Raw genomic sequence first — 24,178 nt, 5'->3', positions numbered from 1 at the left:
ACAGATTGGAAAAAATAACTGCCTAAGTTCGTGGTGGGGGGGAATAATTCCTGGAGATGCAAGATGTCACATGTATAATTGAAAAATGCGCTACTTGCTGGAGTTTGAGAAGAACATTCTGGGAAAGTACCACTACATATTTGCCTATTGTTACATTCTTTCCCAAGCATCTGCTATTGACAGATGTCAGAGACAGAATACGGAGCTAGTTTTCTCCTAGCTGTTCCTCTGTAATGAGATATACTCTTAACAAATTATTACTTGAAATATTTTGAGAGGAAGCAAGGATGAGATTGTTTGCTAATGTGCAAATCTTATGCATATGTTTTTGGTATTTGAATGAAAAACAAAATCCTGATATTAGTGTGGCACACTGTTTGAACAGTGAGAAAACAGTTAGAAAACTGCCTATGTTAACAGTCTTTCAGCATGCCTGATGGAAAAGAACAAGGTGATAGATGACTGGAGCATTATTATTCAGCCAAAATAATTTTTTGAGGCTTTTAAAAGGCTATAATAGTAACTGTAAGTGAAATTCTGGTGATTAAATTCTTGCATATTGACAATGCAGAGAAGGGGAGATTTTTTTTTAAAGTATTTCCCATTTTCAGTATCTGAAAACTTGATGGCTATTCAAATAAAGTAGGGACCACTAGTTTACTACTCTTCCATTCCCACATACATATAGTTTATCTAGGAATGGATCTGATAACTATGTTTTAAGAACCTAATGCAGTCAGTAAGATTTTGATGTAGGTGTTATCTCCTGGTCTGATCTTGCTCCCAGTGAGCTAACATTTTAAGATTGGCTTAATGAAAAGAGATATAAAAGTTGGAGATTAAATACTATGCTTTTAAAAGATTTTGCTTGTGTAAATAAAATTCAAGACACTTTAAGTAATTACTTTGAGGATAAATAATGCATAAGTTATGACCAAAGGAGTAAATGGTAATATGGCTGAATTAAGGATACATTTTGCAACTTGGGTTAGCGTTCTAGGCTTTCACTGCTGAAACTAAAATGGAGAAGGGAAAGTAAACCGTAGCCATCAGTGTGAAGGATTAAAAAAACCCACCTATATCGGCCACATAATACAACACGTAAATAAAATTCAATGCACTATAGTACACAGGAGGAAAGTTGAAACCACTTTAACAGTTCCTTTGGTCTCAAATACCATAAACTTGTATGGTAGGTAAGCTGTGTTTAAAAGCTGCCAAATTATTTCCTCCTTATTTTTTTTATTATTAGCTAATAATCTTAAATCAGCATGGTACAGTGAGTGGTTCTGGTCCCCAGCACAGTTTAGTCCAGGTTGTCCCCTGAGGAGATGAGGGAATACCTTTACAAGCAGCTAAATGATGACTCCTACATCGGCCATATATGAGCACAAATTGATGCTGCTGCTGCCTCTGGAGTAGCACAAGATGGGTTGGCTGCTTCTAGCAGCATTCCTAGCTCCTGTTTCTCTCACAATAATAGCATCTGGGCTTGATGGTGGGATACCAGCAGGAGACATTATTCCTTCCCTCTGTTAATTTTGTTATTAGGCTTCCTTTGAGTCAGATTCAATGCTTACCAAATCGAATGTTTTCTTATCTGAAGCACCACTAGACTACATTCGGAAGTAGGGTAAATAACTCTGAGCTTCATCCTGCTGTACTTGGGACTGCTGGTGTCCAGCTACTTGGTTTGGATGTACCTATGCTGTGTTGCAGTCATGACTGCAGTGTGGGCATACCTTTAAGTAACTTTTAAAGCTATGAGTGAGTTGTACATAACTTTGCATGATAGAGATAGGAGGATTAACTGGGGAAAGTGAATTCTAGTTAAAGTTCAACCTACCAGAATTTTTTTAAAGTTCTCCTCTGAAGACATATTTATCGGGTGATGGCTAGCAGTGGATCAGATCATATGGTCAAATGAGAATGAGAGAAGATCAGATTTATCAGCATTTAGATATCTTGGAAACAGAAATAGGTAACATTTCTTTCATCAGAACTAAGGAGAGAACAGCAAGTCCAAAAAGGCCTAGTACTTCTGTAAAATTTATAATTAGATATAATGCTCTTCCACTCAGTCTCTTGCCAACTTATTTTCTCCCCCTTTCTTTTGGAAGGAGTGTACTATTTGCTTTCCATGTAGTACAGGCAGATGTATATTTGCCTCTTGGTAATTGTCATTTTACTTGCTTGCTTTCATAAAACCAACTAATCTTTGTGGGATTTATTTCAGTCAATTTTTACATTGTTCTCGCTAAAACTGTAATGTTTGTTAAAAGTACTGTATTAACTCTTGCAAAGCACTTGTTTCTCAATACTGACTAGAATCACATTAACACCTTCTAATAGTTTGTTTTACTAGACAAATGCTTTCAAAATATGTGGCTCTATAAATGTTTTCTTACTTGATAAGAAGTGTTGTCCCTGAAAGGAAATGTGTTAGCCCTCAGATTTACAAAGTAAGCATTTCAACTTGTGGTGGAAGTTTATAGCACAATAAATCATGTGCTTTTCTTTTACCGTATCTTGCAAGCACAGTTGGACAAGAGACCATCAGATTTTTCCCTCCCCACAAGTAAAGTTCTTGCAAGGCTGCTGGACAGCTAAAAATGCAGTTGTGTTACTAGTACGTGTCAAAGTTACAGAGCCTCTGTGCTGGCAGAGTCTGATTTAAGTGGTTGTGGTCAGTGTGAGGAACCTGTGATGTGATAAGATAGCATTTGTGAGGTCATGTGGTTGCAAACACCCAATCTAATGTAGCAGCTTTGTCTACACAGGAGAGTTAAATATATACTGTATGCTTTGAAAGGTGAATTGCTTTATTCCTTCAATTTGGCTTGTCTCAGGAGTCAGAGATAATACCAAGATTGTTACAGAAGTGTGAGACTAAAGAGATTGGGAGTCTTAATTCTCCAATAACTTTTTCCAGTTTAGTTACCCTACCCTTAACAAAACAACTAGCTTTAGAAACTGTCTGGCTTAACTAAGCAACAGGCACAAGCATTATTGCACAATGGAATCCCTGTATATCTTATGAACATCAGTTGTTTAATTCAATTAATTTTGAATGGGTGTTCATAGTCTAATTAACACAGGCATGTTACACTTCCCCAAAAAGGTAGGATTGATTCCATAATGGTGGTACTTCATTCCACAAATCTTTGGCTACAAACTCCACCTTCATCTTTGCATTGGGTAAGGTCGATTCCTCTGCCCCCCCAGTAACAACACCATCAACAAAATATCTTCCATCTCTTATGAGAGTGAAGGAAATGTGAACAGTGTAACCAGGACAGTGATGCAGTCTGCCCTCAAAGGAATAGGTATGACTTTGTTCACTTGGATGAGGGCAACAGTTTTAGGTATGAATCATAACTGTTTCACTGCCATGAGTAACAGATTAGATTCAGTGATAATGAAATAATAAAATAAATTAAGATTGGTGATTGTTCTCTTTATAAAAATTTCCCTTTTTTTTTTCTGACAGTATCCTACTGCATCAAAGCCCCAGATCTGTCTTGCTGAGCAATATACTAGTTCTTGATTGCAGCATTAGAGATGAATGTAGCTAGCTATACTTAACTATACTAAGTCCCTGTTTAGAGTTTGTCAGGATTGCCAAAGCAAGTAGACTGACTATAGATAAAGTTATTTCATTATCATGGCAATGAGTGTTGAAGCTGTGTGACCTGTCTGCTGTACTAATCAGAGCTATGTAAGGGTCTATCCTATGGTTCTGCCTATAAATTAAGTTTTGGGGATTGAAAAGTGGAGGGATTGAGGTTCTACTGGTTTGAATTTATCTAAGTAGTTGTTCCTTCCAAAAAATTTTGTGTTGGCAACCATACACAGCTGCCATCTATGTCAGAAACAAGCTCAGGAGAGAGGAGTGCTATGTATTATCTTGTAATATATCTCTGTAAATTTATCTGAATAAATTTACCTGAATAATACCTAAATAAATTTATCTGAATAAATTTACAAATTTGCAAAGAGTGCAAAAGTGGTGGAAACCTCTCCTAAAATTCTTTTGTCATCCTCAGAATGGCAGCTAGCACAGATGGAAGTAATTTATGCAATCAGAGGCAAAAATGAATGTTACTTAGTCCATTTAAAAATGCTGAGTTTAATTCCTGCTTTAAAAGGACAGAGTAAAAGTGCGAAATGATAATTTCCTGTAACTGTTGCCCATAATGGGTACATTTTCAGTATCTGTATCAGCCAGTACATTCTAGTTAATGCTTGAGGTTTCAGTAACTTTTGTATTTATAGATGCATGCTCTAGGGAGAAGGAGCATTGAGATTTAGGTAGTTCCTTGGATATAATAATTGCAGTACATTTAGTGCGATCATGCTGCTGTTTTAAAATATTTTTGTTGCCATGTCCTCACTCCAAATAAACACTTTCATTAGAACTTCTTGTAGGAAGAGTTTCTGGGAACTTTCCTTCCACCTACCAACTAGCTATTTATAGAAACTTCCCAGGGCGAAGTCAGCTTAGAACTTTTTTTGGAATTGCATACAATTTCACTACAACAAGCTTGTCAGATCTTGAAAAAATTCCCTCAATAGATAAAATCTGACTTACAGTTACCAAAGACTGATTTCTTTTGAAAATAGTTTAAAAGTTGGGTACTTCCTTAGCACTGTTGCTATTTCAATTGCATATTTGATACAGAACTTCAAAGTTTAATTTGATTACATAGCACTAGATCAAAACCAGATTCTTTTAACCATATAGTGCAGTGATCAAAAAGTCATGACCTCCCATTGATCGCTTTATTGGTTTCCTGTTCTGATTCACTGGAAACCTTCTGGTCTGAACACTTGTTGCTAGTTTTAATCTTAGTCACGTTTACAACACAGCAGACTCGTCTATGGTAAAACTGATATACGACATACATTTAACATCATATTTCCTTTTGGCTCAAGTGCTCTTTAACTGATAATGTTGAAAAAACACTTTTTATAAAAACTTAAGTCAGGACATGTAAGAGTACATTCAGAGCAACATGAAATAAATAGCAGGACAACTGGAAATGAGCTTTCTTTTAATGCATTAAAACTATTTCACAGACCTTATTTAAACTTCCTGACCTCTATAGGGATTTTGTAAAGCATTTTGTATTACTGTGAGACTGAATATGACTTACAGAAGCAATTTAAAATAGAGGCCAAATATTTAAGTGCTATTAAAAAACCCAGAAGCCTGAAATGACTCAGTCTTGGAAATTTCTTGCTGCTCTTTTGCTTTTCACTTATGACACGCTGCAGTGGTTTGAACTCTGTCTAGTGATATGGTCAGCAAAGTTCATTTGAGATAAATATTTCAGGTTGTATACCAGTGTGTTATTCTGGGTCATCCTTTTAAAAGTATGAGTTTCAAAAACAAAGGCAATTCTTTCCTGAAACAGGAGAATTTAGTAGTTAATCACATACATGAGCTTCGATTCCAAAGACTTAGCAATGAGTGGGGCAGATTCCTGTAATGTTGTAGTACCTCATGACTGTTGCTTTTAATCCCACTATAGATGACAAAAAAAAAAAATCTCAGTCTGGAAACTTTTTGGTTTTTTTATCTTTTAAGAATATTTTAAGAATAGGAGCCATATTGGTACAACCAAAAAAAGCAGCCTAGATCTGTTCGGGTACATAATATTGTCATTCACTGTTGTTCTGGTTTGGGCCCACAATAGGCTTATCAAGCCTGGAGTTTAATACTTGTTCTGACTTCTGATCAGCTTCTGTTGTTGCCAGTTTCAAGGTGTTTTGCTGCAATTGCTGTAACAAGTGGATAGATCATACTGCAACTGTATTAGATTGAATTCAATTTATGAACTCCAGAAACAGTTGTACTGTTTTGAGATGGTGCGGATCAAGAAGTTCAGACACATATGAGACCCTGGAGACAACTGGATATGGACAAGATGCGGTCTTCCTACCATTAAGTTATGCTGCAAATCAGCCTTCTTTGAACCCTTCTGCCATACTGAAAGTAATATAAAATTAACTTTCTCTATCTGCTTCTTTCTGCCTATCCTAAAAACCCTAAAAAATCAAATGAACTTTTTTCTCCAAGATTCATTTTATTACACTTCCAAATAAGAAGGCAAATACTCTACCAAGTCCTCTAAGAATTTTTGTCAACCGATTTTTATCTTTGTACGAGCATTATAAAGTTGTTTGAGGGCAGATGAGGTAATGCTAGCAGGAAGCAAATGCAGCTCTGAACTCAGCCATCCAAAGCAGAGTTAATTTTCTTTAGGAAACTATTTTATAGTTTATATTCTTTAGCAATACTATTTTATAGAAACCACTAAACTTGGACTACTCTAGAATCATTAACTCTTATCAGGGTTCGTTGTTGATTGTGCAGGTTTCCTGTTTTAGTCATGGTAAACTCAGTCCCAAATAAGGCCAAATGTGCTAAGGTGGATCCCAGACAGTCTTGAGTATGCTGGAGTGCAGTTTGGCTCTTCCTACAGGGATCCTATAGGGACTGGCTAACAACTTCATTTCAAAGGTCATTGCTAGACTCCCTAAAAACAGGCATTTTGTTCATCTGACTGAAACTTCTGCTGGGTAAAAATTTTTAGATGAGGAAATGAATTCCCACATTTAAAGGATATCAAAGACAAAACTATGTCTTAAATAAATAAGTCTCCATGATAAATGAAATGTTTAATAGTGATTTATTAACTACTAAGCAAAGGAAGCAATTTTGCAAACAGATTTTGAAATGCTCTCACTGCGTGTTATTTGTAAGCATGATCAAGACATTTCCTGCTTTCTTAAGTCACAGTACCTAATGCACTGGATTTTTTTAAACAGCAATTTTGGTTTGCTTGATTTTGCTTAACTAGTCTAATTTGTTAAATTAGACTCTGGTTAGAATCTTGAGTACTGCCTTATAAACATCACTTTTGGAGGTGGGGGGAAGGCAAAAGCAAAGACAAATCATAAAGCTATGTAATGATGATTCCAATCTGCTAACCCCCAAATTTATTTCAAACCCCCACTCCGAACACTTCAGGCTAACTTTAGTATTTGTAGTTTAGGTGAACTACAAGGGGAAAAAGTATTTTTGTCCATGTTACGTTGTAGTAAAACTTCCCTGAAATAGTTTTCCAGAGTTTTTTAATGCATTTTTTAAATGTATTCACTTTCCTCTTTATGTCTATGACTCTTCAACAACCCAATAGAATGTGTTGAACAACTTGATTTCAACAAAATCTAGCTAATTTTCTGGGATTTTTTGAATTTTGACACGAAATTAAATCTCAGGGAAAGGAGCAGTAAAGAGAACAGCAGAGTAATACTTCCTATTTGAGAATATAATTGTCTATTGTATCAATTTCAAAATTAGTTAGTCAGATCTTAAGCTGAAGCAGAACATCTTTAGGAAATCTAAGACGACTCAAAGTTGTTCTGGAAGAGTTTTAATCTTAATATTTTAATTTAAAAAGAAGAAAAAAAAAAAGACAACTGTGTGAAAGCAATAAATGAAGATGTAATCTATTTCCTGAATTTCTCTACTAAGGATATCTCTGACTGTTGCAGATCTCTTCCATGTTAGCCTCACAGTGAAAGGAAAAGACGGTTCATTGTGATTTTTCTTTTTTCATTTTTTTTCTTGCCCCTTTTTTCTTTTCTCTTTTTTTTTTTAACATATTCCTTGCATATCTTTTGGTAGAATACAAAATGTATTCTAATTCAGTTTTTAAATCTCTAGAGGTAGATATGGCATTGGAGAATCCAAAATGGCCTTGTTAAGAGGTGGCCATCTCTGCAGCTTTTCATATGGATTTCAGGGAAGAGAAGCCTATACAGTCCCTCTCAGCAGTTATCCTTCAAACAGTGAGTCATGGTATTAGGGCCTTTTCCTCAGGAGGGACAACAGTGAACGGGTAACGGGAGCAATGGTAAATGGGAGTTTGTGGATTCAGCATCTGTTTGGTTTGGTTGGTTTGGGCTTCTTGAATCATCAGTAATTTCCAAGAATGACCCTTGTCTGGCATTGCTCATGGCTGTTATTTACAAGTTAATAATCCTAATTATGGCTGCATTTATAGCTATGGCTTTAGAGGAAAAAAAACTTTAATGTTAACTGAAATGAAACAGGAAATTCGCTGACACTGAAATAAAAGCCACAACTTTGAGCTTTGTCCTAATACAGTTACAATGATAACACATTTCTAATTTAACATATCTTTGTCAAATTTATTTTTAAATTTGTTAGAGAATGTGTCACTGCTGTCGTATTACATGCAATATGTGTTGTTGACTTATTTTACACGTAATCTTGAGAGCTATACAAGTTGTCAAGGAAGTTGACAAGGAAGTTCTCAAAAGACTATCCTCTGTCTTTTGCATATGATCCACATGTTTGGGTAAAAACTGCCTCATGCTTGAGGAAAATGAAGAATGTCTTTTAAAGTTGGCTTGGTTTTGCTTTAAACTTTCTTTATTGCAGGATATATTAAATCATACTGAAGCTTTTTTAAATCTCAGACTTTTCAAAGATCAATAAGCAATGGCTTTCATTAAAATGCTCTGATACAGTTCTGTCAGAATGCATGCTTAGCAGTCCGTTTCATATAAGGAAGCTGATTCTGTTGGGGAACTTTAGAAACCCCATTTGCATCGTAGCTGTACAGCCATTAAACTTGCTAAGAATTTAGATGATGGATCGCTAATATTAGTGTCTGCAACTATTCGTTTAGCTCATGATGTCTCCCTTTGTGCAGTGTTCATGTTGCGATGGTTTCAGTATGAATGTGGCTCACAGTGGAAGTACAACTCTGTATTTAAAAATGGACTTCAGAGAGCTTAAGATATCTAAGGAGTTGCTTGTGTTCATGGAAGTGAAAAAGTAGCATGAAAATGCCTGCAACCTTAACGTTGTTCATTCTTTTTGTGTGCATGTGCAGAAATACTTCTGTGTTGTAGTACTTACTGGACATAATATTTGTCTGGACTGGTATTTGCCTCCCAAATGACAACGTGTCTTCCATTAATTCAGTCTGAGATGAAACAAGCACTGCCTGTTTCATTTTCTGAAATAAGCATTTTTCCAAAAGAAGTTACTGGGAGCTTTTTTAAGAAGTGGTAGTGTGCTAGTGTATGCCTTAAACTGGAGTGATCTCGTCATAATGGGAGAGGGTCAGCAGTAAGTAGCAGTTAACTGTTAAGTATGATAAGGGATCCCATTAGATGCTGTGGACCGTTAGTCTCAGGAAGTTTTAAGAACTCCAATTAAATTGCTTTTATTCATGTTAAATATGATTGTAATTTAACAGATCATAACTGATATTTTTAATTGGCGTGTAATTAGATTTTTACTTCTAAATCTCTCTTTTCATGTTGCCAAGTTGACAATGTTTTTCTCAATTATAGGACAGGTATTTAAAAATGCTTATGACTTTTTTTCTCTTCAGCTAAACATGGTTACATCATACTTTCAGCAACATTCTAGTTTTCTTTTGAACCATGTTTGGTTTTTAAGCAGGAAATCTTACTAAGACTTCCTGCTGTTACTAAGGTGGAGACAAATAAAGAGGGAACTCTGATTTTAGATTCCTCTTGCTAGAAGTAAAAGCACTGAGAGTTCAGTATCTTTATTCTTTAAATAAAAATTTAACATACTGCCTTCTGCCAAAACCAATTTCATTCACCCAAGGCAGTGGTCATGTTTTTATCGTATTTTGATCTCACTTGTGTATTGCTTGCTTATCCTACTCTGAGAAAATTGAATATTTATTGGCAAGCTTTGTTAAAACTCTTCTTTACTACTTCAGAATTGAGTAGATTTCAAGAATTAGTCACGGAAGCCTTTTAAAGGGAGCAGAAAGTAACATTGTAGTTTGACTTCTTTCCACCACTGAATTCCTAGCTTTAAAAAACCCTCACAGGTTACAACATAAAAATGTCTCCCAGAGCTTAAGTAGAACTCTCTTTCACAAAGTCCCACTGGAAAATTATTTGTGTTCTCTATTTAAAAAACAAAGGAGCTTAGAAATATAACTTCCTTGCAACTGACTAGCACCCTTCAAACTATTCTATGATTTAACATGAAGAACTTTTGAATTGTACTAAAAGGTCTAAATTTCTCTTTACTGTCTCTCCTTCATGTCTGGCTTGATGAGGCAGTCGGCATCAGGTAAGAAAGTTTATACTGAGGTTCAAGGATCTGATTGCTAGCCTTTTTTCAGCTCTTCCGAATATGTGAAAGTACACTGTTACCTGTTAAGAGTATGTACAATTAAAGTCTTTTCATATGTTGACCAGTAGGACATAAAGTTCATCTTTAAAATGCTGAATTTTTTAAGCACAACAAGGTATATAAATGCAAACATTATTATTAAAATTCTGCTCTTGATTCAGCTGGCTTTTGAAGGGATAATGATGACATTTTGGTCACATAATGTTATTAACCCTTTGAAATGTCCTGAAGACCACGTGAATATGCTGTAGTGAAAACTGGGTTAAAACTGCAGTCGTCTAGACAATACGACCTGGATTTGAGAATTAAAAGCAAAACATGTGGCTTTACCAGACCTGGTTTTTTTTACAGATGTGATCAAATTTGAGATTCTTGCAAAACTGAAGCAGTAAGAAACACCACCACAGGGTGACAGAGGTCTAGTTCCCTTCACATGAAGGAGAGCCAGACCCACAACTGAAAGGCTTTAACCAATATTGGTTCTTTGTACAAAAGAGAACAGAAGTGACAGACCCTGGGGTCTGGAGTAAGTCCATACTCTGCTCAACATGGCTGCAAGAAAAAGGGCTGTTCCTTTTCCTTCAGGTGGAATGATAAGGATAGAGCAGAACTAGGGTTTGGGGTGGTGGGGTGTTTGGGTTGGGTCCACGTGCCAGCCCCCCCGCCCCAAGTCCTTAGTCAGATTTCCCATTATCTTGATATACTTGGCTACACAAATGACAAGATCTTGGCATAATGCTTTACTTCTTACTTTAAGCTTTTTTGCATGTTCAAATAAAACACTGACGGCAAGAATCTCAAGAAGTCTCTCTTAAAAAGGTGACAGATGAGCTTCACTGTGAATAAAGTAATTCATCAATTGCAAAATCTAAGCCATACCTACATAATGGCAAACACAGAATTAGTAGTTACAAATCAGGAAAGATATTTTCGAGTTGTTGCTGAGAGTGCTCTGACATCGTTGGATTAGTGTGCAGCAGCAGCCAAAACAGACAAGACAATGTTGGGCATCAATAGGAGGTACATTAAAAACAAGATAAAGGGTCTTAAATTGCCACTACAAAACCTTGGTGCAGGGCTGGTCTCTACACCTCAAGATAGATGTAGAGAGTTTAAAGAAGGTCTGTAGGGAAGTTAAAGGGCAACTAAAATGATCAGTGGTCTTGAGCACTGCCTGCTCATGACGGGCTAAAGAGGCTTGGGAATCATCTGTTTTAGAGAGAAGGCTGAGGGAGGAGTTATGACGTAAGTTTCAGAATCATCACTGCAGAACTGCTTTTCACCACGTGTTCCTGCATTACTAGAATTCGGGGGCAATTCCTGAAACAAGTAGGAGATTAGTTTAAAACACAGAAAGGAATTTCTGGAACTTACTGCCACAGGAAGCTGTGGAAGTAGATAGTAAAGAAAAAAAAAATCATCAGTCATGGACAACGGGTCTATAAATGGAGGCTGAAACAGCTAGGAAGAGATGCACTCTCATATCTGCTACAACAGGTTCTGGACAAGTGAGTTGGGGCTTGGGAATATGAAGGGAGTGGATTGCAAAAATTGGTCATATTCACATGCTTTCCCTTAAAAACAAAAAAAACATGAAAGTCCTATTGTCACTGTTGGAGACAGAATATTAGGCTGATAGACCATTGCCCTGAACACTTCTTATGTTCCCATCTTGAAAAAAGATACTCCTTTTTCTATTAGAAGTGCAGAGCTTCACTTGCTAGACTGTAAAGTTATTGAGAGGACAAAACTTTTCATTTTAAGAAACCTATTTTAGAGCCTTAAGCTGGCATTAGCCACTGGTATCTAATTGCATTGGAGCGCACGCTGTCTACAAGTTGTTCTAAATGCTTTGAGAAGCCTTACAAAGCCTTTCTGCTGCAACAGAAATTGCAGATAATTGGGGTCCTTCAGAAATGCTCTTGAACAAATATTAGAGTGAGATGGCCCTGAAGTATCTTCAACTCTGAAACTACACAAAACTGAAAATAGTGCACAGCTGCTCCCATCTTATTCTGTTGGATACTTTTAATTTGTTAGATTAGTTGCTTTCATCAAGGTTCATGTTTAAACAAAAATGTAAGATGTAAATCAGATTCGACCTTCAATTGAAAAACAACTAGTTCTAAGTATTTTCAGGATTAAAGTGACAGATTTCTAATTGTAAAAGTAACGTTCTGTTGAAGACTAGGTTTTGTGATAAATTAATGTACTGACGTTTAATGTAAAGGCATTTGAATTCAAATGACAGCATTTACATTTTTAAGAAGTGCAGTAATTTTGGCAGGTACAAAGTATTTCAATTTCTCAAACTCAAAATGGCTGCCATAAGAACAGTAATATGCATCCCACTGCCCATGCTTTTCACACATCTCAATGAATTGTAATCTGTCTTTCAGGTTGGAAGGGACCCTGGGAGGCCTCTAGTCCAGCTGCCTGCTCAAAACAGGATCAACACTGAATTCAAAGCAGGTTGCTTAGGGCTGTGTCAGTTGGGTGTTGAAATGCACTGAGGATGGAGAGTCTACAGTCTCTGAACAACCTGTTCTAATTCTTAACTAGCCTTGCAGCAATTATTTTCCCTTCATATTCAGACACAACCTTGTGTTTTGTGTTGCGATCAATGTCTCTTCTCCCACCATGCATTTCAGTAAAGAACCAGTTCTCTGTTATCTTAAGGCATAAGCTCCTGCCCCTTAACTGTCTTGGTGCCTCTCCACTGAATCTACTCATGAATATCTTGTACTGAGGAAGGAGTGAGGTAGCAAGTGCAGAATAGGACAGATGCAGTCTAACAGGTGCCAGATAAGAATCGGTTCCTATGGTGTACTGGCTATGCCCTTGTCAATACAGCCTAGTATGCTGTTAGCCTTTGTCACTGCTCGCGGACATTGCTGATTCATGTTTAGCCTCCTGCGTGTCAGGACCCCCATGTCCTCTTCAGCAGTGTTGCTATCCAGCCTGTTGATCCCCCTAATGCAAACAAATTCTATGCTACAGTGTGTGCTTCTGGCTGAGATGGCAATTTTTCAAGCAGACGGAGAAGTTATGGAACTATATGACCATCAATAGACTTGTCACATACATTCTCTACGCATTCTCTACGTTCGTGTTTCTTCCTAGCAGTCCGGTCCCCCTTGGATGTGAGGAGTACTTGAGAAAAAGGGCAGGCAAGTGTAAAGCTGCAGGTCAGAAGTGTTTCTGGAAGGTCACAGATTGTGCATCCTTTCATTAGAATAACAAAAGATAACAACACACTGTTTTCCCAGACTCACGTTAGGAATTGGCAAAGGCTGTGTCTATTCATGATTTTTTCACCAACAGCATTTTCCACACACTCTCATTTAGTGTTTGGAAAGGCTGGTGCCTAAAACCGTGAAGCCATGATTTTGTCATGTTACCTAAATACATTCATCTAAAGGTATCATGTGTTCAAGTCTTCAGGAAAACAGTTGAGGTCATTGGCTTGGCTTTCTGAATGTTCAAAACATTGAGTATCAGCTTTATAATTTCAGGTGAACCAATGGCTTAACTGTGCAGACCTAAAAGCATATAATTTCTTACTCTAATATGAAATTTGTAGTCACTTGTACAGCGGAGCTTTTTTTCTGTGGTGAGGGTGAAGAGAAATTGTTGGGTTTCGTTTTGTTTTTCTGTGTTTTATTTTCTTAGTGACTAAAATTGATAGCTGTTTTGGAAACTTCATGTGGCAGCTAATCTGATCATATTGCAGGATGTTTTTAGGGATAATATTTCTAAATAACACAAGAATCTCTGTATCAGGCTTTCCGTATCTAAGTATATAAGCTAGTAAAAATTATTTATTCCAGATATATGTTACTGTCCAGTATCTAATAATTTGGCATAAGCTGATTTCGCTTACATCATGAATTATGCTGTGCAAGTGTGGAACTTTTTGTTTTGCTTGCCTTTACACAAGCAAGTTCCTCATGAAACAACTGCAGCCTATATGTACGTGAAGAAAATGCAAAAAACTAACATTAGTACGTGTAGTTACAATGAAGGTTTAGATTTACAGCACGTACCCATATTCCTAAGAGGGATGTTTTGATATACATTAAAAGCTGGAGCTTTTACATGCTGTTAACATCCAATTTGATGGCTTCTAGCATGATTATGACTCATGATCTTTTTTTTCAACCCCTTTTTTATTCTCATCTTTTGTACAAGGCCATGTAAGTACAGAGATTCCTTCTTCCCCAAATGGACAGGTAAAATCTTCTGTTGGTGTCAATAGCAAGGACCTACATGCACTTTTTATTTATCAAAGTGAATATTGCTTCAGATTTCTGAAATGTCAAATAGATTTGTGTAAAGAAGCTCTTCAGGCTTTTTCTTCTTTCTATTTTCCAGCTTTCTGTTACTGTGAAAAGTCATTTACTTGGTGCGTCTTCCTTTTTAAGCTTCTACAGTGACATTAGGAAGTTTCTGTAATGCATTTTTAATGTTTTTCTGTATCCTTAGGATTTTTTATCTTAATACTCTTAGACTGTCAAACTGACCCTGAGTTAGTTGCTACTAAAAGCTAGCAAAAGTGAAATTCTAAAAAAAAAAAAAAAAACAAAAAAACACCTCAGGAATGTCTTCCATGAGTTGCAGTTATTTTCACTAAATTAACAGGGAACTTGCCAGACTTCAGAGCTTTAGGTTTTACTTTTGAATAGCTTGAATGCATAGCTGTAATAGTTTATCACTCCACGGTGCATTTTGAATTAAAATGTTACCGTATCTGTCCCTGGTCTGACAATCATTTTTGTCTTGTTTGACGTTCTCTGAAAATTGAAACTACAATCTATTTATGCCGTACAAAGAGAAGTTTCTGTCATACTTCTTGATCTGAAATCTCACTGGGTCTGAACTAGATAATGAAAAGACACTTGATCTTGCAGTGTAGACAGAACTAAGCATATTCTCTGTTTCTTTTCTGTGGCTGTGTGAAACTAGCAATATTCACTTGGGACCCTGCTCTTTGGGTTTGGGGGAGGGCTTTTCTCAAGTGAGAAGTTAGGTGGTAAGGGAAAGAATGGAGCTGTAAAAAGTACGATGTGAAAGCCAAAAGTGCTGCCAAAACAAATAGGCCACTCTAGAAAACTAACTATAAACCATCCTCGTGGGGATGTTAAAGATGCAGTAAATAGCCTGGAGGAATCTGTCATTAGTGATTCTAGGTACCTTGATTATTAAGCCTTAAAACTGAAATACTCTGAGGATGGAAGGAGAATTTTGGAAAATTCCAGGTACTATTTAAGACGTTCTTTCAAGATCTCTGCTTGGGCAGCCAGAAGTGAGAAGTCACTTTGTTCTGATTCCAGCTGAGTTTCGAAGTGATCATCAAATGTGCTGCTTCTAGATCTAGCATTTAATTTAATCCAGTAAGAGTTCAATGAGACATTTCTTGGAAATGTGTTTTTTTTACTGCTGGACTCTTCAGCTCTGATTAACTGTTAACTTCCGCTTTTTCTAACAGATCAAGTGTCTAAAAGGCCAGAGAGACTTCTCAGACCAACCCACTTTTGATGGGATTCACATTGTCAACCATTTCACAGGAGACGATGAATCATTTCATTCTTCTGATGAAGATTTTATAGCTAACTCCATACAGGAGAGTGGGGTGAACTTTCATCTACACAGGAGGACTGGTCAGATGGCTTTGGATCACACAGTTGTAGACAGCAGTGAGAGTGATACTGAGGAAAGTGCCCTTCAGGCTGGGAATTCAGACAAGATGGTTTCCAAGCAGAGAAGAATGGAATCTTACTCCACTACTGTGTGATTATCACTGTGACTAGCATTGAAGACTTTCATATTTCTTTAAGGATGAAATTGTCAGATAACTGAAACTATCCAGCAGTTGGTTTAGGTAACTATTGGATCTGGTCTGGCCTGTGATAAAGATATACACGTACTGTCTATCTGCCTTCTGTCTTTGCCAAATCTTGCTAATGACATACCATTGCCATAAAACAGGCTGGGAAGAAGTTGATGGATGACAGTTCTGACAGTATTACTGAATGTTCCTTGGTTTAGAAACTGCAAATATATCATTTCTTTAATGCATAAGAACCATTTTTGCTGTTCACAAACACAGGAATTATTTTCCTCAAAAGAAATTGCTGTTGTGCAATATTTTATGCTCTGAACAAATGTGTATGTCTTACATTGTTATCCATTTGTGATCAAGATGGACCCTAGGAAACCATCTGATCGTGACACACCTATATATATATATAAAAAATTATCTTATCCTTCTTGATTGCTTCTGTTTTTACTAAAGTTATCGGATGCCCACAGAAGGCTTGAAAGAGGAGGCTTTATCTGTACTACTTCATATATGCAAATAAGGGTCACTAATGTCATAAAGGTGTTTTTCACCATTTTCACTTAAATCTGTGTGCATCTGCTTTTGATGTTGCTAAATAGTATCTGGTCTGAATATATTAATTACAATAATGTTTATTTTGTACATATTTATATATCTACACCAAGCTGAAAATGTACATTACACCATTTTATATGAGGAATGTAAATGTTGCAATATTACTGTCTCTGGTATTCTAACAGGAAAATGAATTCTGTATATACACACTAGAAATGAACTACTAAATAAAGGCAAAACACTAACTTTACATTAAGTTTCAGCCTAGCTACACTAACAGGTTCATGTTGGAAATGCTTGTTCAAAACACTATTGACTGAAATCTTTTACCTTCATATATATGTAATGAAAATAAATTTTTCATGATTTAACAAGGTTGCAGCATTTACTGTTTAATCACTTCTAAGCTACAGCCCTCGGTTACTGCGTAGTTACTTGCTGGCTCTAGATTAGAGTGGTAGTTCAAATAAGGTGAAAAATTATTCATGTCTAACAGTTAGTTCTAATGAAGGCATGGTCAGTGCAGTAAAAATATATAAGTTCAGTCGTCTTAGAGTTTTCTGTTGCAGAGCTATCTAGGAAATAAGCTATTGGTCCTGTCACCAAATAGCTGTGATTTACCAAAGCAGTAAGAGCTTGAGCTGAGCATTCTGCTTTCACACTTTCCTGAAAATTGAGACCCAGTAAAATGGCCCTAGCTTCTTCAACAGAAGAGGATATTCTGCTATTGTCATATGAACACTCGCTTGTCCTCTCAGACACACTCTAGTCAAGAATATTCTTAATGGCAGCTATCATTGCCATCTTATGTAGTTAAACAAGACTTCTTTTCTTGCAATGTTTGCAACTGTTTTATTAATAAAAAAAAAGAAGCCATGCCCAAGTTGGTACTGATAGTCAGCACATCTGTTAACCGTCTTGCTACCCATGAGAAGCAGTGTAGTTGTTTAAAATTGCAAAAGTGTGGAAGCATACTGCTGAATGCATCTGCTAGTCCTGTTAGGCATTTCCTTTTACTTTTATTTTGAATGTGTCCTCAGAAAGAAACAACACAACTGAGGAGATAACAAATGTTCAAAGAATGATAGGGAAGGCTACATGGAAGAAGCACATTCTGGGCCTCTCAACAGTATTATCTGCCAAGGTGCAATCTAATTTAAATCTTAAAGCAGGTGGGTGACAAATTCCAAGTTACCAATTTCTGCAGTTCCTAACTTGCTTCACTATTTCTGCGAAATTTCCCCACATCCTACCAGTGAATACATAGTTCCCAGTATAGCCTGTGGAAATTGCCATCTCTGAGGCAGATAGGCTGACTGATTCTGATCCCTGTTGGAAATTTCACGTATGCAAAACCAATTCAGAAGCACTTTTGTTCACTAACAAGTAACATTTGCCTTTTTTTCCTTCCAATGAGCATCTGGTAACTTATGTTTGCACCTGGATAATTGTTGCCCAAGAGGATAGGTGACAAATGTCTTGTTGCCTGTCATCAATACCAGCTGCAAGTCTCTCTTAAAGGTAATGTTCTGTAATAAGTGGCAGGAGGAAAATTCAGTTGGAGAGCCATAAAAATCCTGTCTGTTTGAACAGTGAAGTGTTATGATTTTGCAATAACTGCCTTACTGTTCAAGTGATAGCAAATGAGATTAGTTGGCAAGGGTTATTTCCTGAACTTTTGTGGTTTTAAAGTATACTAATAGAATAAATACTGATACTGAATAACAGTATAAATAAAAATATTAAGGGAAAAGTCCTTATCCAACTAACTGCATCTCTTCTAGTGATGAAGGTGAATCACTGGACATGCTGCAGTTTCAGAAGACTGACTTAGGCACAGAATATCCTAGGAAGACAACCCAAGAGAGGCTGTTCAGAATCATCCTGCTTTTTCTGCAACTATTCTGCCAAAAAATGAAACTAACCTCATTGCCCATGTGTGTTATAATTTGAATATGCAGCAGAATAATGTCAAATCATCAACAGCATAGATAATATATTTACTAACGTGGCAATAAATAAAGCATACTAATTATGCTACACACCATGACATTCTAACAAACATTGCCATTTTCTTAGATTTGCTCTTACATGCAGGCAGTGAGAGCTCAACGTGAATGCTAAAAGCATAAGGTAAAAAAAGCACGTAAACATGAAAACATAAGATTCTTGAATATCCAAGTGCTGCAGCTGAGAAGACAGTGAGGTGAAATAGGGATGCCCTGCTATATACAGAGTTTCCATGTAAATTACGTTTTATGTTTGGTAGTGAAAATGGTTCTGCTTTCCCAATCTGATAATCAAATGTCATCATTAGCTAGAGAAGCCTCAATATTTACATTTTCTTATTTCTCCAGGCTAAGGGAGTGAATATTTTAGGTCCTAATAGCATTTATGATTAGACCTCTTTTTACTTTAGTCATTTCATTTCACGCATTAGAAGTTTGTAATATTTGTGAAAAATTGGGAACATGACTAGTTGGGAGAAAGTACCTCTGTGAAGGTAAGAAGCATGTATTACATTCACAGCTCAACAACTATTTGTTCATATTATTGACAAAATGCAGGCCTCATCTACATAATACATTCACAAGGTAGTATTTTCCACTAAATTCAATTTTCAACTGTATGTGTAATTTCCTATTTTAACTAAAATAAATTGCTATGAAAGTGATTAAAAGAAGTATCCACACAGGGGTTTGCATAAATTTAACAAACCCACTTTGTAAATCTTGTACTATCGAACTTAATCGGTACTCAGCCCTTCGTGGACCTGTAACACAGAAGGAATTGCATGTTTCTCTGAGGTTTTTAATGTAATCACTGTTCTATATCAGAGACTATGCTAGTGACTTAGTGAAACGTGATGCTCATACAACATTTATACTTTAAGCTAGAATTACTTAAAGATATGTTAGCATAAAAACATCCACATTTTATACTGGATGTGCTGCTAATTCCCATACCTGCAGAGGCTCCAAATAATGTAACTCATTTTGGGGGAAGGTAGAGGATAATGCAAATCCCCTAGGAAAGCCATTAGGCTAGTCCTGGAGACTAAAATAAAAAATCAGCCTATAAAATAGAGGTTAGTACAATCTAAGTGGAAACTATAGTGTTATGTTTAATTATGCACCAGCTACTGACTCTATGTGCATTGAGAGAAAAGAGGAAAGCTATGTATCAAACTAACAGATTTCTTGATTTAATGAAGTTCATTTTTGTTCTGTGAAATACTTTTATCAGTATAATTGCACCAATATATTTTTGTAATTCTCTGAGGGTTTTGATTGTGGTGGTGGTTTTTTTTTTTTACAAACTAGCTCAAGACAAAAGAAAAATCAGTGAAATACATTTACACAGTAGCCCGTAGAACCAGAGATTCTGAATGATGGAATGACAAGCACAAGGTAAATTGATTTTCAACATAACCTCTATATAACAAGTTTCAGCTTCAGAGTGGAGAAAACATGCTAACATATGCATGCCTACACATAGGTGGACACTGATTGACTAAGATACAATCACTAGGTCCAAGATACAACAGCTTATCACCCTCCCTTTCCAGGAACTAATACCTCATTTCACAATTATGAAAAACAAAAGCAATGTGGCATACTCAGAATTGTATACTGTTGCCAGAGTGGCTGAAATTTCTAGCGTCCCGCTAAGAGAATTACAATTCCTGAGACCATTTTGCATAGTCTACATTCTGTAACCCATTGATTCAACTTTCTTCTATTCATAATGGAGGTAAGTTCTGGGTCCACTCTTTCCCAAAGCTGGAATCCCTCTTTTCATCCCAGCCTTCAACACCACAGCCTACTGTCACTCGAGTGACATTACTTTTCGAATCTGCTCTGAGAGCAGAAGTTACTTTGGTTTCCCCAGCGATCCAAAAAATTGCTATCAAAATCACTGATTAATGTCTCACATATTTACAGCACATGTTTATGCTACAAGGAGAAATATAAAGGAGGTAGTGACAAAATGCTGGCGGAAAAAAATAAATAATAAGCAGGATATGTTAAAAATAATTAAGTATTTACAAGAAAGTTATAAAAAAAATAGACACACTTCCCAACAGAATGCACAGTGCTACAAGTTCTAGCAGCTTTTCATAGTGAAAGTGTTCTGGATAACTGTGATCTCAGGTTTTATCACTTTAAAGTGCGTATGTTACTCACGAGTTCCCCACAGAATCACCCTCTTCGCTGCCTTCTCCCAATCCTGACTTCCACACAAGAAATTGCTTCTCCTCCCCTACATACCAAGCAGCTAACCTGTCAAATCGTGTTCTTCAAATCCTTCCTCCTGTTACAAGGTGTCTCATCACTTCTGAACATGAAGATCTCATCTGCATCCCGTCATCTTTGGTGCCTTATCTGATGTCATCTTAGCTCTAATGGTGACATCAGGCAGCTGCTGTGAACAGTGCAGTAAATTACACTGAGTAGCTCTTCAGTCTTAAGCACGACTATAACGTAATCCCACCCTAGTTTAAACCCCTCCTTTTATTTATTTCTTCCCCTCTTTTGGAGAATGATCGTGTACTTACCATTGCATTCAACTGTACCTTACCAAGTTTTTACGTTAAACTTTGAATATCACACTCCCTTTGGGGAAAGCATTAGAGCAGCTCTGTTAAAACCCAGCCCCAGCCCCCATCACCTACACTTCACATGAATTACACCCCTCCGCCAACTCAGGACTGTTGGCTTTTGACTTTTTCACACTGGGATACAGAATACTTGGTATTGTCACACAGCTCTTGCAGTGTCATATTATGACTGCACTGCACACACAAGACCATCTTAAAGGTTACTGAACTGCGGCACGTAGGTCACACCATAAACCAAGAATAAGAGCTTAGTCTCTTCATCTCTGTTCAGCGTGCTGTTACTACAGATAGCAAGCTCCTCTCGAGGGTGGAAAGGGCTCTTGGGAGGCTAAGGAGTGGAAATTGCTTTCAGGCCCTATGTACAGGTAGCTGCAGCACTTTTCTTTCAGTCCCTTGTTCCGTAGAGATAGCAACACAGCGGTATTTCTGGGTTGCAAGCTAAAACGCGTGAGGGGCGAGTTCCAGATAAAAAGGCGTGGTAGTCCACAAGATGAAAAACGCTCATACCTTACAGCATGAGCCGGGGCCGGGAAAGCCCCGGGAGCGGGAGAGGAGGCAGCACCTCCCGCCAGCTCCCCGCGCCGAGGCACTCGCATGTGCGGAGCAGCCGGCCAAAGGCCGCAGGGGCACGCTGCGGGCAGCGGGGCAGGGCAGGTCCGGTCCGGTCCGGTCCGCCTCCGCTCCCCGGCGAGCTGCGCGGCAGAGACTCCCCTGACGGCTCCCCTCAGGGGCGGTGAGGGAGGAGGGGCCGCTTCCCGCCTCGCCCGGCCTCGCGCCGCCGCCCGCGGGCACGTGGCGCAGCAGCGGGCGGAGCGGTGCGGCGGGGAGCTGCCGGCCCCCGGTAACGCCAGCCTGGGCTGTACCCGGAGCTTGCCACGTCCCGGCGGGAGGCTGGTGGCCGCGAACCTCCCGCCGACAGAGCTAAGCCGGCACACGGCTCCTGTGGGAGCGTTCCGCTTGCCCCGTCCTCACCGGCGGTGTAAAGCAAATCGTCCGTCCTGACGAAAACCCGGGGCGGCAGGGTGCGTTTCAAGCACGAGTTGGTTTAGCACATCACGACGCAAAGCCGTTTTCGTACCCTTTCCCCGCTAGTCGTTTGAGAAAGCTGACGCCCCGGGAGTCGGATGTCTGTTCCTGGTGCCCGTGCAACGTCCACACTTACATGAGAGATTATATGCTGAATTAAGCATTCACTTGATTCACTCGTTTGATTTTCTTATTTTTGCCGAAGGCTTTTAAACAATTTAGGAAGCTGCAGGTGAGGAAGTGCCGCCTGCAGGTGGGCTAAGCGTAACGGCTTCGCGCGGGCTCTCCGGCGCCCGGCACCCGGCACCGGCAGCGCATCCAGCTTCTCGACAGACAGCGAGCACCCGTATAAACGTTTATCTTAGATGTATAAAGACGGATATGTATTTTATTGTAACCAGGTCAGAATTGTTTATGAGCGCTAATAGTAATTCACAGTAATGTTTTTTGTTGCTTTCATTACACGCAGTCAAAGCGCTGTGTGGCGAGGTAACCCGAAGGCTGTTAGTTTATCATCCCATTTTAGACGCAAACGAGAAAGATTGTTTTGCAAAAAGTCACAGTGAGTCAATGGAGACGCATACATGAGATGACAGCGAGTTGATTCCAGCAATTATTTTTAAAGCTGACGGCGTGAATGATTTTCAGAGGAATCAACCAAAGGCTCAGCAAGGAGACCGCTGTACACAGATGCCGTAAGTAAAACTGCTGTGCCCAGCACCAGGAACTTTCCGGCAATAATGGAGGTGTTAAGGGCGATGTGTCAGTCGTGTTCTTCAACTTCCTTTTGTGTCACTACTAAGCATCATGCAAAACGTTGGACTGTTTTTCTCGTGGTGGTGGTTGCTTGCTTAGATTTTGGGAAGTCAGGTTAATCCTATGTTCCACACGGGTTCACAGGCACAATGTGACTAATTTTTCTGTGAATACTTCGGGGGTGGGGTGGCGGTGAAGAAAAGCACCTGTTCCGCAAAGCCAGCATGCTCCTGGGCTTGAGGGAGGCTGAAGTTTGCTCCTGCCTTGTCCGACTTCAGTCTCTCTCAGTCTCGGTCGTTTCTGATCGGGAAATGGTGTTAAACCTCGATTCGCTCACTGCAGAGCCGTACTTCGGGCGGCCCTACAGTCATCGAAACGAAGTTGCTGGTAGCCCGAGATGTCCGAGAGCAAAGCCCAGAACTACCTCAGAAAGATACCGAAGACCCCAGCCGGATTTCCTGGCTGCATCAGGAATCCAAGGCTAGACCTGGAAAACTGTTTTGGGGTCGGGGGATGCGTGTAAAGCAAGGCGAGCCTTTTTCTCTTTGCAGAAGGGAGCAGGCTTCCCGGCTGCGCAGCGCGGAGTCCCTGCAGGTGCGGGCAGTGCGGGGCGCTGCCTGCCGCGGCCCACCCCGCCGTGCTCGCCGCCGGTGCCGGCCCCACGGATCCTCCCCGAGTTAGCAGCCTGAGCACCGGCACGCAAGAGAGTTAGGCAACAGCTTCCCTCTCGCCTGGCTCCGCTCCTCTTTCGCCTTCGTGTTTGAATCGCTCTCAAGCTACAGTAGCTACCGTGCGCCGGGGAGGGGGGGATGGTGGGGGATCTCGCCTACCCCTTCCATATTTAACCATTACCTAAATCCGAAGGGAAATGAGCAAACCTCTAGGCTTGGGTCTTAAAGTATTTTCAGCGCCGTTGGGCGTATTTATCCCAAAAGAGTTTTCCACAACAAGTTATTTCTAGTCTAGGGGAGGTCTCCGTCGCCCAGGGCCCTGCCTTAGCCCCGATTATAACGCGACGCGCGCCTCGATGGCGGCGGGAGGCGCGTCCCCCCTTTCCCGGGGCCGGGGGCAGGGATGCTGCGCGGAGCCGGCACGGCAGGGCGGGCGGCAGCTCCTCCGTCCCCTGGCCTCTGCCTCTGCCCGCCTTGAGTCA

At 39.1% G+C, this 24,178-nt stretch overlaps 1 protein-coding gene across 22 annotated transcripts in view; it reads left to right on the top strand.

The window, feature by feature from the left end:
- The window catches only part of EVI5 (ecotropic viral integration site 5), an 85,646-nt gene extending 68,648 nt beyond the window's left edge, over positions 1-16,998 (top strand). For 16 of the 22 annotated variants that reach the window (XM_075156288.1, XM_075156283.1, XM_075156282.1 and 13 more), the window contains one exon: positions 15,714-16,998. In XM_075156288.1, coding sequence (XP_075012389.1) covers positions 15,714-16,019 — 306 coding nt within the window. In that variant the 3' untranslated portion in view covers positions 16,020-16,998. Of the gene's footprint in view, positions 1-4; positions 2,067-10,576; positions 15,619-15,713 lie in introns of those variants that run through there. The other 6 variants (XR_012674504.1, XR_012674506.1, XR_012674507.1 and 3 more) reach the window with 6 other exon arrangements.
- Positions 16,999-24,178: the final 7,180 nt, after the last annotated feature.

This window comes from Calonectris borealis, chromosome 8, assembly GCF_964195595.1.
Source record: "Calonectris borealis chromosome 8, bCalBor7.hap1.2, whole genome shotgun sequence".
NCBI lineage: Eukaryota > Metazoa > Chordata > Aves > Procellariiformes > Procellariidae > Calonectris > Calonectris borealis.
Note: the sequence above shows the minus strand (reverse complement) of the source record. Positions and strands in the feature narration are given on the sequence as shown.